This window comes from Tasmannia lanceolata, unplaced genomic scaffold (genome assembly GCF_043159265.1).
Source record: "Tasmannia lanceolata isolate RefF3 unplaced genomic scaffold, GAP_Taslan_0.1 ptg000006l, whole genome shotgun sequence".
Taxonomy (NCBI): Eukaryota; Viridiplantae; Streptophyta; class Magnoliopsida; order Canellales; family Winteraceae; genus Tasmannia; species Tasmannia lanceolata.
The window spans coordinates 10,070,360-10,087,500 of NW_027518683.1; the positions used below are offsets into that span (position 1 = coordinate 10,070,360).

The 17,141-nt window shown below is 37.7% G+C and overlaps 1 protein-coding gene across 1 annotated transcript in view; it reads right to left on the minus strand.

Annotated features, from left to right (window-relative positions):
• Positions 1–1,207: 1,207 nt before the first annotated feature.
• The window catches only part of LOC143879625 (HAD-superfamily hydrolase, subfamily IG, 5'-nucleotidase), a 24,750-nt gene continuing 8,816 nt past the window's right edge, over positions 1,208–17,141 (minus strand). The window contains exons 9-13 of the mRNA XM_077382105.1: positions 14,777–14,900; positions 11,424–11,513; positions 3,147–3,191; positions 2,336–2,656; positions 1,208–1,482 (exon numbers count right to left, since the gene is read on the minus strand). Coding sequence (XP_077238220.1) covers positions 1,456–1,482; positions 2,336–2,656; positions 3,147–3,191; positions 11,424–11,513; positions 14,777–14,900 — 607 coding nt within the window. The 3' untranslated portion in view covers positions 1,208–1,455. The remainder of the gene's footprint in view (positions 1,483–2,335; positions 2,657–3,146; positions 3,192–11,423; positions 11,514–14,776; positions 14,901–17,141) is intronic.

Here is a 17,141-nt window from a genome sequence, read left to right on the forward strand (position 1 = left end):
CAAGCAATGTATCCCAAAATAGAGTATTTCGAGACAGCGAAATTTCGTGCCATTTAAAGCTTCCGTGAGAGAACCCCCATATTGAATTAGGCAATGGTGGTTGGAAGTTACAAGAATATTGGTAAGAACATTCAAACGGCTACGGTTCTTCTTTGCACCATTTAAATATGATTTCTCTTCTCTTCTCTTCTCTTTGTTTCGTCCTGTTAAGGTTTAGGTGAAGAGTTGGGAACGTTTTCTGCTGCTTCTAATTACGTCCCTAACATGAATTGAATATGTCCTAAAAGCCGGGATTGTCTAGGGGTTTTGCTTGGCATTTGGGTGCCACGTAAGCAAAAAACCCCTTGTTTGGTTATGCTGGGGTGTTGCCTTTGTCTCCTTATAAAATTCAAGCCAAAATTCTCAAAAAAGTTGAGTTTTTTTGTTGCAATTCTTAAGATCGGTATGGCCTATCTAAGGTGTAGACCAATAAATGAATGGCTTAGATCATCTGCACATTTATTACCTCAAGAATACACTCCCACGCACCATATAAAATCCCCATCTCATCATTCAAAGAAATTGATATACGACTAGTCCATAGTGTACAGCAATGGCTAACTCGATTTAATTGCATACTGTAGATTTTATAAATAATTAAATAGAAGAAAGCTTGCGTATGAAACATAAATGGTTGAATTTCAAAATAAATCATGATCTAGGGTCTGTTCAACAAGAAAACCCTAGAAGCAGTAAGGCAAGATAAAGTATACAAATGAGGTGGAGAGCCATTCATTTAGTCAGCAAATCACCATCTGAGAAAGAGAGAATGACACAGAGGCCCTGTTTGGATTGCAGTATTTCTTTGGAAAAGAAAAAAATTCCAATTTTTCTTACTGTTCTACTGCTTGATTACAAATGAGAAAGAAGCAACTTGAACCATTGTTCAAATTTTAATGGAACATCAATCTATAATGATATCCCTCTAAATAAGCCATAACCATATCATTTCCCTCTGTATCAGGGGGGATGAATAAATTTTCTTAGGAAACATTTATCCACGATAAATGTTTTTCCTGCAATCCAAACAGGGCTGAAAAGGAAGAAGGAATTCAAGTCATGGATGGGCTACTTGCCGCTTCGACAAATGTGACAGACTCTGAAGCCTCCATGAAAATTCAAGTTGTGAAAATTATCAAAATAAGCCTAATAAAATGAAAGCAGAATCTCCTTGAGTATCTAAATGCACAATAATGATAGAAGAAATACGCCTAGTAAAATATTACAGGCAATAAGAATGATACAGATTTACAATGGTGACATCTTGTTCAATCAACAGCCACCAAATGAAAACAATTTCGCCTATCTTATTAACATAAGTGTTATACAGGATCCATTCAGCAGCTGTTTCTGCTGAAGAATGAAACCTCCAATCAACGAATTTCATCTGAACGTAAGGAATTTTGGTCTTGAATTTTATGTCTTGAACAAACCTGAAGGAACCTGCACCACAAGGAATTTTGGTGATATTATATTGAAGGATGTACCTTAAGTTAAACTAATTAGAGACAAGATGATTTAAGTTAATCTTATTTACAGATAAGATTATTATAAGTTAATCTAATTTGCAAATGGGACATAAAGACCACTTTGCAAGACGTTACTAACTAAGTTAGAAACGTATTATAATTATTATTTGCATATAAGATCATATGCAAATAATTCTTAAGGTTATCCAAAGAGGCCCCCTTATGTCTATATAGGCAGGCATGCATATGTGTATGACAACAACACAAGAAATATGTTAATGGGATTTTTTTTCCTATAAGTCCTTACTTTGTAAAGTATATCCCGGTTAGTCATTGAGAATTACGATTTACACAAAGTTTAGCATTAAAATAATATCTAAAAAGTACATAAATGCTACTTTTGTTAACATACATTGTCCACTAAACATTTGTTTGACAAGAAGGCCCTTTGGGTAATTCTAGAAAGCATTTTTTTCCCCAAAATTTGTTTTCATATTCTAATGAAAAACGTCAATCATTTTCAATACGAGAAGTACTGAGATAACAAAATTTATGAGTAAAAATATCAAGATTATAGAATTGATTAAATTACATTTCCGTCAACAAAAACTTGATATAGCATTTACGGACTTTTCATAAGTATTTTTCAGAGAGTAAACACCCTTTACCCATAAAAATATTTTTCAGAAAGTCAACACCCTTTACCCATTTCATGATTTTTGATAACTAATAGGAAATACAGATATTGTATGGTGGTCAATAAATTAGAGTTTATTTTTTTTCATTAAACAAGTTACCAAAAAAGGAAAGGGGAGGCGTTAGTCTACCTTCACATGATGTGGCATGATTTTGATGTCGAAAGGTACATGAAGCCATGCTTCGGGGCTGTATAGCAAGAAGTTTTCTGGTTTGCTGGTATACACATCAGCATACTGATGGATATTGTATGCAAAAGCCGATTCCTGGCCGGTGTCAGTGAGGAAGGTTGCACCAAAAGAACTGTTGAACATGCTCTTCATTACGGAACGTGCCCTTTGCCTTTCCTCGTTCAGTTCGTTTAAAAGTGTGTGGTAAGCTTCTCCTCTGAGACAGTTCACTGGAGTTGCATGAAATTTTCCGAGCAGTTCTTGTATTATGTGAAATTTAGCCTGCATTCATGAACCATTCTGTCAAACAAAAATGTCGGGGGTTCAAGATCTCTTGAACTAAAACCAGAGGACAGAGATGGTCAAAGCAGACCGACAAGACCCCAAAAAAATAGCATTACAGAAATGCAAAGAAAAAGATCCACATGGGGGGGAACCTAGTAAATAAGACCTTATATGAAGGAAAAAGTCTTCAGTGAGTTCTCACAAGAGCAACCAAAATTTTCAATGATTTCATTAACCTGGGACAAAAGTCAAAACTGAGCTCAGGCCCGTTTTTTCTAATAAAAAGACCCTCATGAGGAAAAAGTTGTGAGTGCTCACTAGATCGGCTAAAATTTTCAATGTTTTCATTAACATGGGTCAGAAGTCAAAACTGAACTACTCATGCAAGTTTTTTCTAAACCCTGGTTTCAAGAACTCTAAATTAAATAACAATGCCAACCACTACAAGGGAAGAAAGTGGGATAAAATCTCAGTGAAAAAAGCATACCTGTTGAAACCGATATTTGTCTTCATTTTGGATCAGTATTTCATTCTGTATCAAATAAGAAGCCTCTTGTAAGGATAAGCATAGCAGTGACTATAATTAAAGTAAAAAGAGCAATTCTCAACAAAAAAAAAATGAAGTAAAAAGAGCATCAAAATTATAAAGAAGGGATACCAAACTAGCAAATTAATAATTGAAGAACATATCATGCCAAAGCACTGTCCAACTTTTAAAATTGTAGTGTACCATAATTCAACTAATGTGAATATTTTCACGGTCAATCAGTTCTGTGCAACATAGGACCAATATGGGAAGGGAAAGAAACTCAAGAAAATCTTGCAAATCCGATCTTAGAACAAACTGTTTGTGTAAAATGGACTGGTTTGGGATTAACAAAATAAATAAATGATTGACCAAACTGAACAGAGTGATATTAAGATAATACCTATAAGATTTAGATGTGCACATGAATAGAGGAACCGTTCAGTAGTAAAAGGGGTCAAGGTTTCAAATAGTGTGAACTGAAAATGTGGACGTCTACTAATAAAGAAGAAAACACAAGTTTCAAAAGTGATTGTGGGGATTGGAATGGTTCTAAACAGTCCTAGATGATGTTTAGGAAGAAAAAGACAGACTATCGATCTAATGATTATAATCATTTGAAAAAGAAGAATTAGAAGATCTGAACAAAGATAAATAACACTATTAGAGAGAATAAAGATAATAGATGTGTTAGAATCACACTAACCAGTCCACGGCATCATTCGAATGGAACCATGGGTATCCTATAAAAGGGGATCAAGGATTATCGCCCTGAGAGAAGATATAGCATACCAACACACCAGCAAGACCTTAGACATTTTACAAAATGGGATCAAGGCACCACACTTTGACAGAATAGTTGCTGGAAACTTGGAATCTGGTTGGTGTCAAGAGGGCGAGCACAAGCATGACCGATAACTGTGATGGTGAGATGCAACGACAACTGTGTTGCATGGATTCAGATTTGAGTCGGGATCCGACACGGATTCGGCAAACCCAAAAAATCAGCATTGGGGGATTCGGTAATTTTTATTAAATAAAATAAAATTTTGAAAATTACAAATTTAAATGAGTAAAGAGTTCCTGCGCTCACGGCTCAAGCGCAGATAGCTTATCTGCGCTCGAGTGCAAGAAACAAGGGTGGGACCACATTGTTGGGTGATCCTAAGCATTCATTTGAAAGTCCCCATCATGGATGGGGTGTGTACCAAAAATCAGCTTCATTGGATCATCATAAGGTGTCCATTTGTGGGGGTGAAAATGGACAAATATTGTTTGTCCACTAATCTGCCCATTTTTTCACCCCATAAATGGACACCCTAAGATGATCCAATGGAGCTGATTTTTGGTGGACACCCTATCCATGAAAGGGCCCATCAAATGAATGCTTTGGATCCCCCCAACAGTGTGGGCCCACCCTTGTTTTTGCAATCGAGCGCAGATAGCTTATCTGTGTTCGAGTGCTGGAAACATGGGTGGGGCCACATTGTTGGGGGGATCCTAAGCATTCATTTGAAAGCCCCCATCATGGATGGGGTGTGTACCAAAAATCAGCTTCATTGGATCACCATAGGGTGTCCACTTGTGAGGGTGAAAATGGACAGATTCTGTTTGTCCACTAATCTGCCCCACCATAGGGTGTCCACTTGTGAGGGTGAAAATGGACAGATTCTGTTTGTCCACTAATCTGCCCATTTTTTCACCCCACAAATGGACACCCTATGGTGATCCAATGGAACTGATTTTTGGTGGACACCCTATCCATGAAGGGGCCCCACAAATGAATGCTTTGGATCCCCCCAACAATGTGGCCCCACCCATGATTTTGCACTCAAGCGCATATAAGCTTATCTGCGCTCGAGCGCAGGAACCCTTTACTCATATATATATATATATATATATATATATATAGAGAGAGAGAGAGAGAGAGAGAGAGAGAGAACATTTCCTACACACTTGTGTAGGTAAGTTACCTACACACTACCTTAAAATACAGTGGGGGCCCACATTGTTTGGATGATCCAAACCATTCATTTGAATGGTCCTCACATAGATAGGGTGTCCACAAAAAATCAGATCCATAAGATCATCCTAACCATTCAAACTATGGAGGCAAAAAATGGACTAATTTGTGAAGGTTTATACACGTCCATTTTACCTTCACAAATCGTAGGGTTGAGATGATCCTATGGATCTGATTTTTTGTGGACACCCTATCTATGTGAGGACCATTCAAATGAATTGTTTGGATCACCCAAACAATGTGGGTCCCCACTGTATTTTAAGGTAGTGTGAAGGTAACTTACCTACACAAGTGTGTAGGAAATGCTCTCTCATATATATATATATATATATATAGAGAGAGAGAGAGAGAGAGAGAGTTTCTACACACTAGTGTACATAAGTTATCCACACACTAGTTTAAAATACAGTGGGGGCCACATTGTTTGGGTGATCCAAAGCATTCATTTGATGGGCCCTCACATAGATAGGGTGTGCCGAAAAAATCAGCTCCATAGGATCAGTTTTAGGTAACTGACAGGAATATTCAGCTCTTTGAGAGTGCGTAGGGGCATGATATTGATAGAAGAGCCTGGGTCTACCAGCAGGCGAGGTAATCTAGTTTCTCCAATATAGCCAACCAAGTAAATAGGGCGGTTATGCTTCATGTCTCCTAAGAGAAGGTCTTCATCAGTAAAAGTCATTCATGCAAGACAAAGCCATGCACACTTGCAGATCTTTCACCTTGGTGGGGACTACATGGGCAAAGTATGCTTCTGCTTCTGTAAGAGCGGTTAATAGTGCTTTGCGTATCTGGGGGAAGAGCTCACATAGATAGGGTGTGCCCAAAAAATCAGCTCCATAGGATCATTCGAACCGTGGAAGCAAAAAATGGATAGATTTGTGAAGGTTTATACACGTCCATTTTACCTCCACAAATCATAGGGCCTTCTCTCTCTCTCTCTCTCTCTCTCTCTCTCTCTCTCTCTCTCTCTCTCTCTCTCTCTCCCTATATATATATATATATATATATATATATAGAGAGAGAGAGAGAGAGAGAGAGAGAGAGAGGAAACTGTTGGTGCGCTTGAGTGCCCAATCACATGGGTCCCACATTTTTTGTGGTGATCCAAACCATTCATTTGCAAGGCCCTATCATAGATAAGGTGTGTAACAAAAATCAGGTCCATTGAATCATCCTAACCCCTCCAAAAGTGGAGGGCAAAAATGGGCAGATTTGTGGACAAACAGTGTCTGTCCATTTTGACCTCCACAAATGCATGGGTTAGGATGATCCTATGGAGCTGATTTTTGGTACACACCCAAATGAATGCTTTGGATCATCCTAACAAAGTGGGCCCCCATGAGTTTTGGGCACTCGAGCGCACCAACAGTTTCCTCATATATATATATATATATATATATATATATATATATATATAGAGAGAGAGAGAGAGAGAGAGAGAGAGAGAGAGAGTTAAGTGAAGCTACACATACGTGTAGCTAACTTAGCTACATCGACGGCTTAAAATATAGTGGGCCCACATTATTGGGGTGATCCAAACCATTCATTTGATAGGCCCTCACATTGATAGGGTGTGCCCAAAAAATCAGTTCCATAGGATCATCCCAACCCTTCAAACTGTGAAGGCAAAAATGGATAGATTTGTGAAGGTTTTTACACGTCCAATTTTGCCTCCACAAATCGTAGGGTTGGGATGATCCTATGGAGCTGATTTTTTGGGCACACCCTATCTATGTGAGGGCCCATCAAATGAATGGTTTGCATCACCCAAACAATGTGGGGCCCACTGTATTTTAAGCCGTTGGTGTAGCTACACTTTTCTCATATATATATATATATATACACACACGAAAAATTTGAGGGTCGAGATGTTAAGAGTTTTTTATTAAGAGATACAAAAAAGAAGGGACAGTGGGGGTAATGTTCGAGGGTGGAGGGTCGAGGCGCTAGGATTTTTATTAAAAGAGTATCGGTTGTGCTTGTATATAAAAAAACGTTATGAACAAAACACGTTTAAAAGGGAAAGAATCCCGGATTTTGCATAGAGGGGCAAAGAATCCACGCAACACAGAACAACAACGACGCAGTGGGTTAGGGACTTAGGGTCAATCGTTAGAGAAGGGAGAGAGGAGATGAATAGAAAAATACTAAAAATAGGAATCGTTTTAAAAAAAGCATACGGCTTATTTTTAATAAAATACCCCTAAAATAACACAAAGTTATAAAAAAAATAGAGGGTATTTTTGTAAAATAGTAGAATAAAATCGGATTTAGGACTATCCTATGTGCTTTTCTTAATTGACTGGAACCGATTGTAATAATTTCAGATCCTATAATAAAATCCTGAAATGTGTCCATGGAGGCGTCCGTTAAAGTTTGGATTCGGAGGGTCCATTGAAACCCCTACGCACTTTACCATCATTATTTTAGGAATGACCTTGCCTTCATGGCATCTTGGATGCTCCCCCCATCATGCCCCCTCATGCCCCCCCCCCCCCCCCAACACACACACACACACACAAAAAACCGCTTGGAAAGAACTCAAACTTGTCTAAATAACAACTCTACCCATATGAATTTTCATGGATCTGAGGGTCTTGTGGGCCCCACTTGACCATTATCATTTTAGAAATGACCATGATATCAATAGCAATTTCAGTTTCGGTGGAAATCTTATAATTTCGGCTGAAATTTTTAAATATTGGTTTAGATTTTAAATTTCGGTCCCGGCCGAAATCCAAAATTTCGGTACTTTGGCCAAAATTTAAAACCATGATAACACAGCCGGAAGCCCCAAGGAATTGATGAACTATTTAGTTGTAAAAAGGATTGAGACTTCCAAACAACATGAATGGAAAACATGGAGGTTTATTAACAAAGCAGAAAACATAGATTCCAAAGCTGATTATGGGAGGTGGAATAGGTTCTAAACAATCCTAGATGATGCAAAAGAAAAAAAAAGAAGTAAAACTAGAGATCTAATAGTTAGATCCATGTGAAAAATTAGAATTAGAAGATTTGAACAAGGATGAAGAACGCCACTAGAAGAGTAAAGACGAGAGAAGTATTAACATCACACTAACTAGTCTATGGCATTACATCAATGGAGCCCAAGACAAGAAACAAAAAACCATAGGCATCGCACCAAGGGGATCAAGGCCTCACCCATGAGAGAAGACAAATATGCTAGCATTGGACCAAAAGGAAACAAGACATCACCCTGTTTGCCGGAAGCGCGCTGGAAAGTGGGAAGCCCGTTTCCGAAATGTGGGAAGTGTTTTTCCCCGTTTCGAGGAAGCAAGTTTCCCAAATTGGTGAAGCACGTTTTCCAAATCAGGGAAGCGTGTTTCCCATGGGGAAGCACGTCAATGGTATTTTGGGGAAGTGCGCGGACGCACACATTAGTCCTTTAGGCTGTTGTATCACTGCCAAAATACAACTCATCTACATAACATTATGAATAGTTCCAATCTTTAATTAAGACAATGAACAATTTTTATCACACAGGGCAAGTGAGAGGAATTTCTTTTTACACATCTTGCAGTTTTCTGTATTTATGTGCTTGAATATGGGATTTTTCTACATAATTAGGAAATTTGAAACTCATCCTTTCTTTTTTGCACAAAAGATGTCAAATAATTCATTTGATTCATTATCTATTGGTGCTTTGTAGGATTTATTATATTTATTGTTCCTGATACATTTATTCGAAAAATACTTTGAAAATGTAGTGATGTCTCACTTGCCCAAGGCTTGTTAAAACTTAACTTTGACAGATCTAGCCTGGGAAACCCGGGTCCTGCGTGTATCGGTGGAGTTCTTAGAGACGATGGAGTAGTAGTCATACGGGCTTTTGCAGGGCCTATTGGAGTAGCAGATACTAGTGAGGCGGAGGTTCGAGCAGCTTATCAAGGTATTAGGTGTTTGGACAAGGAGAGTATGGACAGGGTGGTAGTAGAGGGAGACTCCCTCAATGTCATCCGTTGGCTCAGAGGTTCTAATGTGCCTCCTTGGAGATTCGTGCAATTCTTCGATGAAATCCAAGATTATGTGGCCGGGTCTTTGATTATCTTTAATCGCGTTAGAATATCTACCAATAGCATGGATGATAGCTTGGTAAGAGTGGGGATGGGTAAGGGCTTGAGATGTTTGATTTCCTCACCCCTTGATCTGTATTTTCTTATGGTTTGCTTCTTGTTTTTAACCATTGTTTATCCTTATGACTATTTTATATTTCTTGGGGTCGACCAACTCGGTCCTTTCTTCCATTTGAATAAAAGTTTGCTATCATTAAAAAAGAAGAAGATACAAGACGAATTAAACTTTGATTTATAAATAACAGATTAAAATTTATTCAAAAAAAATGTAGTGATGTCTTAATATCGGTAGTAAATTTGAATTTACTTTTTTTTTAATGGTTAAATTTGAATTTACTTGTTTTTAAATGTTAGCATTTTTCTCAAATTGTTCACGCTTCCCTACACACTTCCCAAACCCTTCACGTTTCACGCTTCCCGCCTTCCCAAAAGCCTTCGCTTCTCTCTTTCGCTTCCTGTGCGCTTACCATGGTGCCAACTATGGACATCACACCTCGAGAGGAGAGTTGGTGGACTTGCACCAACAAGACCAATGGCATCACACCAATGGTTTTCATAGGGCATCACACCGAAGGATGATCAAGGACTCTTTGCAAAGAGTCTTTTCATTCATCCATCCATAATTTCTTGGTCACAAGCTTTATATTATAGACTCTTGTTGCATGGCTTGTTAAAAAATACTCTTAAACCAATTTAGAAACTAGAATCATATTCTAAGTTCGTAGTTTCTAAAAACCTACACTAACCGTCCTAATTAAAAACTACTAAAAAAGCAACAAATCCAAAATGGAAACTATCTTAGGACTCTTCAAATCATATTGAGCTGGATTGTCATTATATTTGACAATGTTATTCCAAGGGATGGATTACGTGACCATACATAGGGCCTGTTTGATTTGAGGATAGGTTCTCCCCCGAATAAGCTCTTGCCCTGAATCATTGTTGCCACGAATTGGTTACCCCAATTTGGTTTTATCTTTCGTTTGTTGGCATTTGTTCTTAATTTGGAATTATTTTTGTCCGCAGTTTGTTCAATATTTTTGACAAAAGAATTTAATTGGGTTATAAGTTGTAAGCCACAGTCAATGAGAATGAATGAATTTGCTAGTGTAAAATCCCTGTGGCATTTTACATTTCCAAACCCATGTTCAACCCATACTAGAGGGGAATAGTTGCCAGGGAATGGGGTTTGCCATTCCGTTGTTAGGTGAGTCTGTTTTGAGTGGATCTGAAATTTCAGAGGGATGGAAGGAAAAAAGACATGGGGATGTTGATGTTGCAGAAAGAGATATTGGGAAGGATATGGGGGGCTGAAAAAGGTAAAAAAGGCCTAGTGGAAGGGATGAATGAGAGAGAGAGAGAGAGAGAGAGAGAGAGAGAGAGAGAGAGAGACTCTTAATGGAGAGCACGATTTGATCCTTCTGAACGTCTTGGAAGTAGAGAGGAAGAATAGGGTTATCGTGGTCTTTGGTTCTCTCTCTCTCTCTCTCTCTCTCTCTCTCTCTCTCTCTCTGGATATGAAATTTCCACTTCGGAGGGGAAATTTGCAAAATATTTGGGATACAATAGTTATCCCTAGTAACCTCAATCCTTCGTAACTGAAATCCCGTCTTCCACCTGGAATTTCAGTTGCCCTTATTTTTTGGGATTAGTGGGTTAGTGAGGATTGCATAGATACTGGATAAGTGTGAAGCAAATGCTGAACAAGTAATTATTCGGGGTTTCATTTTATCTAGGATAACTTAACCTCTTATCAAACAGGCCCATACCTTCATCACGTCAGCTTGGGGATATAATTACGAAGGCAATGATGTGCACAAGACACAAATGTTTTATTCACAAATTAATGCTTCATGACCCAGTGCCTCAATTTGAGGGGGAGTGTAGAACATCGCCGACTTATATACACCATTATTGGGTGTAGAAAAGCAGCCACAAGGATTGCCACTTGTAAACATGTATACACACACATTTTTACGCATATAAAGTAGACAGGATATTACATTTAGGCCCTTTAGTTAATATACTATGCAATAGGAGTGTTTTTTGTAATTGCGACAAATATTATTATAAACAATGGGAGAAAAGTCATGGAGTGTGGGATAGAAAACGTACTTCCAGCTCATGAATGATAGCGGCAGTACGCCAACCAGCTTTAGAAGGTCCACGTAAGTCGCTAAACAAATGGTCACCAAAATATATCACCTAAACAGAAAGAGAACGAAACTTAAGGTTCTAATGTTACATTCAACGAGGTTAAAATTGACATAATACCATCATTAAAAAAAAAACGGCATAATAAAAAACAGAATAATGCAAACAAAAACAATCCCAGGTAAGGTACAGAACAACATAAATCAACAGAGATCCTAAGCCATTGGCTACATAAATCAGTATAGAACTAATTTACAGCCAGCAAGTAATTGTCATCTACTAATTCTCAACTTTTAGGCAAATTTATAAGAAAAAATGGCTAGGATAAACCATCCAAAACAAAAGTGAATATCACTAACATTCATATGCTAACATTCATAACCACCCAATCTCTGAATTTTCAAAATATACTCAGAAACAGGACCATGCCGTTTGTTTTGTTAGTAATGGTTATCAAAACAAAATATTTGATACACAAACTGCTTGTGTCTAGCATACTTTCCATAGGCTGACGTAAGAAATAGTGATATTCCACCCATAGTTAGCAAGCTGAGGCAAGGTGTGAACTGATGCAGGACGGGGGAAACATAGCTAACAGTGTCATATGTTAGAAACAATGGTAAGTAAATTTGGAGTATGTGTTCTAGTTACTTGGTCGGCGACGAATGTTTTTCAATTTGGAGCAGTGTTTGAATGTATCCGAAAATATAACATGTCCAATTCTTCTTTCTATAAAATCTCGACCTCTTGAGGTCTCTAAAAGGTGAAATCTAATTTAATCCAAGCCATTTGATCTGCCTGATGTCCAGTTGGTCCATGATTTTAACAGAACTGGTCCAAGACTTTAACAGTAAAGCATCATGCAAACTGATTCCAGTTCATAAATGAGCCATCATATAGCAAGTAATTAAGTGAAGTAAGAGAACATATATGCAATATCAATATGGCAATTGTAGTATCATGAAAATCCCAAATTCCCAATATCTCATGTTTCACAAGCTTCACAGTGCATCGTAAAGGTTACTGTTTCAGGCTTATATAAGCATGAAAGGACCATCAGTCCTATGATTAGTTGTCAATTCCATTCCATTCTGGTCGGAATTTCTGGAAAATAACATTCCATAATGGATTCCAAAACACAAACCTAGTCAAAACTTTTCAGTATGAATTCCAGAGTGTTCCGGAAATTCTGATCAAAGCCCCCCAACAGTAATTACGTGAACTAAGAAAGCCTATATGCAACATGGCAATTGACGTATCATACAAAATAAAAATCCCAAATTCCCAAATATCTTATGTTTCACAAGCTTCATAGTGCATCATAAAGGTTACTGTGTAAGGCTTGTATAAGCATGAAGGAACCATAAAAATGTCAGGAAAACCAACTATGGCGTTTTTTTTTTTTTTTTTTTTTTTTTTTTGTCTTTTCCATTTTGCCCTTCTAATTTGATTGTGTTATATCTGTTGAGGGACTTTTAATGCAATTTACCGTTCGCAATCGTGAAGGGCTAAAACACATTAAAAAAACCCTTTTTTTGCAAACATTTGGTGTTTTCGAATTTTTCAAAAACCCTAATCGGAGATTACGAAGATGATTTCTCATCAAGTTTTGCTGCAAGTTCTTTACATGCGGCTTTCCATTGTATTCTACACCTAGCGGCAACCTATTCTCCATCAAAGTTATGATTCGAAGAAGGTACCCTGTTTTTGGTTCCGTTTACCTTATTTCCTCTATTTCCTACTTTTCTAATATTATCCCAAAATGAGTTACGGGCCTTCTGAAGGGGCATCTTCCTTTTTGCCTTCAGACTTCATTTATGTTTTGTAATATTTATATTTGGCTTTTGGAATTATGATTGTGAATATAATAGAGTTTTGAAGCGAATTGTGATATTAAATAGGCTCACCAAGAGACAATTTCATGGCCAGAGACATTTGGTAGTTGTTTTTGGTAGTAAAATGTGTTACTACTTATTAAATCTGGCTGATGCAATGGTTTCTTATATCTATCTCTATTTTTTATTTTTAATTATTTTCCAAAGTTCTTAGGGATTTTCTTGATCGGAACACCGGAACATTCCAATCCACGAGAAACACGTAATGGTCATCCGAATAGAATTGACAACTAAGGTCCTATGCAAGGAAAAAATAATAAGAGTAAGAGGCCAGCAATACATTGAAGCTAGAAATTTGTACAACAATAGAATCAGGGATCTGAAGAAAGAAACTTTGCTCAATAGGATATTAAAAATACATCAACCTCATGCAAATAATGAATATAAAACAGTTGGCAACGAATAATAATACACTATTTTCAATATGAATGGCAAGCCCAGTCACCACATTGAGATTTTTTCTTTTTTCAGTCATCGCCATTGTACACATGCCAGGGGTATGCGGTGAGTGAGGTCACTGATTTGGTGAGCTATCAACAGGCCATACAGTAGAGTCCAGTCCCATGTTGCATGATTGATTTTAACCCCTCAATCCAGGCATGGAACTGTTCGGAGACCCTTGGAAAACTTTGACCACTGATATTTGAAGACGTTGATAAATGGGGTCACTGTTAAGCATGGGACCACCATGGTTTTAAATTTCCACTGAACCGACACGGAACATCTGAAATGTTTCCGTTTCCATCCCCATCAAAAAGATACCGAAATCAAAACACATACCATAATCGAAATCGTAAGTGCATTAGTGGTGTACGTTTTAGATAATGATATTTATATGAATTGCATGTGAAATGTAGTGTATGTATTATGTATAAATATTTATGTGAATTTCATGTGAAATGTGGTGTATGTAATGAATTATCAGCACTTGTCACTAAGTATTCAAAGTTATTACACCATTATGGATTTTTTTGCTTGTGTGATGGTTTCTAAGTGTGTACTTGTGTTTATTCTAGTATTTTCTTTGCTTGTGTGATGGTTTCTACCTGTGTATTTGTGTTTATTCTAGTATTTTCCAAAGTTGCATTTTAAAATTCTATCGTTTGCATGTGTCCGTACATTTCCGTGATTTTGCAAGATTTCCACCGAAATTTCCAACTGAAATTGAAACGTTTCCATTTCTGTGGTGACTGAAACCTAAATTTAAAACCTTGGGGAACACACCCCATTACATGGCATGACGGTGGTGAACCGGATCAAGATCCCTGACTGCCACACATGTTCCATGTGTACGGAAGGCAAGTAACTGAAAAGGGAAAACTTCAATAGGGCTACTGTGGTTAGCATTCCTCTCTTATTATTTGAAATAACGGAGATGCAAATGTAAAGAAAAAATTGCATTTGTAGACAAAGGCATACCTCAGGGCCATTCCACTTTGTGATTTCTAGAAATGATTTAAGGCATCCATGGTAGTAAATTCTATCAGGGAGAAATGCCTCCACTTTTGAGAAAGCTAATGTGTCTTTCTCAATGTCATAGCACCTACAAGAATGGATGACGGGAAACCATGGAACACACCAAATAAAACATCAGAATAATGGATAATAATAGTACACAGACCACTCAGCTAAAAATGACAGTGTCCCTAATATTATAGTGTCTGTGTGAGTGCTTGTAGTAACAACAGGTACCCTGATAGAATTTACTATCAGTGTCCCTACTATGAGAGCAATAGTCCAGTATCTGATTTGCGAGGTTAATATAAGAGAATGAGATTCTCAGTTTAAATAATGAAATTCTGCATACCTCCTTGAGAATACTAATGTCTATAATGTACAAAGGCTTCTGCCAAATGGTAAACCAACTGTACACTTTATACCCAACATCAGTTAACAAAATCAAGCATGGCCTTGCAGACATGGCATACTAACACCAAACACACCCAATGTTTTAAAGGATAAGAGCTTTTAGAGAAGTGTTAATTTGGCTGTCGCAAGGTGATGCTGCACCTTCCGGCATTTGGACATTCCTTAGGATTTCCTATTTTTAATATAAAAAATTAGAGCTATTGAGTGAACAGGGAATCTAGGGGGGGGGGGGGGGGGGAAGATAAGGGCATAATAGGAAAATTCCTGAAAATATGAAGTTCCTTGACCACCCATAAAGACATCAACAGCCAAAAAGGGCTTCAACAAGGTTTAGAGTGAAGCCTCTATTATAGACAAACCAGAACCTGCTTCATTAGAAAAATATGGCTTACTTGCAAGGAAGAGTAACATGGAGCAGCTTGTCTGACACTATAACTTTGATGTAGGAGGATAGAATTTCACAACCACATCATGAAGAAACATAAAAACAAGTAAAAATAATTGAATACCTAAAGAGAATAGCAACGTACAAACAGTGTTTTACAACATATAAACAGGTCATTTTCATCTCCAAATCCCTTTTTTTCCACGCACTAACACCCTTGACCTTTCCTATCCAAAAACAATGCTAAGTCAAGCTAAAATTAACAACAAAGAGCGATAAAATGTTTTACCAAAAACAGAGCTACCCAGAATCTACCCTAAAAAAAAGTCCCTACCCTAAATAGTTTAAATCATAAAGCAGCCCTAATTCATTGTTCTAACTTAAAGTATACCAAGAAGCTTCAAATAGTCCCACCTATTAACAAAACAGAGACTTTCTAGAACCAAAATAAAATATTAAAAAATTCACAGAAAAATATCATAATCAAGAATGTTAACTTACCAACTTCTCCAAAAGCTAAAACTGTTGGAGAAAGGCGTTATTTATCTTTTATACTTTAACACTCCCTCGCACGTGTGGCCCACTTGGTAAACACGTGGAACATGTGGTCCCACTTTGGCCGACCATCGTATGTGGATTTTTGCTATCCGGGAGCTTTGAACTCGAGACCCTTGGCTCTAATACCATGTTAACTCACCGACTTCTCCAAAAGCTTAAGCAGTTGGAGAAAGTTTTTTATCTTTTATACCTAAAACACTCCCCTGCACGTGTGGGCCACTTGGCAAACACGTGGCACATGTGGTCCCACTTTGGGCCGACCATCGCATGTGGATTTTTGCTGTACGGGAGGTTTGAACTCGAGACCTTTGGCTCTGATACCATGTTAACTCACCAACTTCTCCAAAAGCTTAAGCTGTTGGAGAAAGGCGTTATTTATCTTTTATACTTTAACAAAGAAAACTTTCTTTCTTCAAAGGTCATTCATTCTTTTTACAAATTCAAGTTAAAAGACCTAACACGCTACATCAAACTTATTCCAATAGATAGGGAAGCAAATACCGCCACTGGTCTGGCTAGTAACTCCAAAAGATCAGCTTGGAAAAATAATAAGCTCTATGATTAGGATCAACAAATTACTTCTAAGCAGAAAATCCCCATCGTCCACTACACTTAAGCATGGAATATCATAGTTGTACAAATATAAGGGTATGTTTGCTCTTTTAATAAAATCAATTCTATTAAATCTGAGGGTGTATGCTTTTTTTTTTTTTAAATGGTTCTCCTGGGTATATGTTGATTTTTTGAACGGTTGCAATTTCATTCATAGAAAAAAGAGGGAGACCAAGATAGTCGACCCCAAAGTACAAGATAAAAAGCAAGGGAGATACAACAACAGAATAAAAACAGTACAATAAATCACAGGGGGAGGAAATCAAACATTTCCAGGCCCGGCCTCCCCACACGGCCACACCCCCACGAGCTAGACTATCTGCCAATTGGCTGATCTCCTAATATGGTTGAAGATGATTG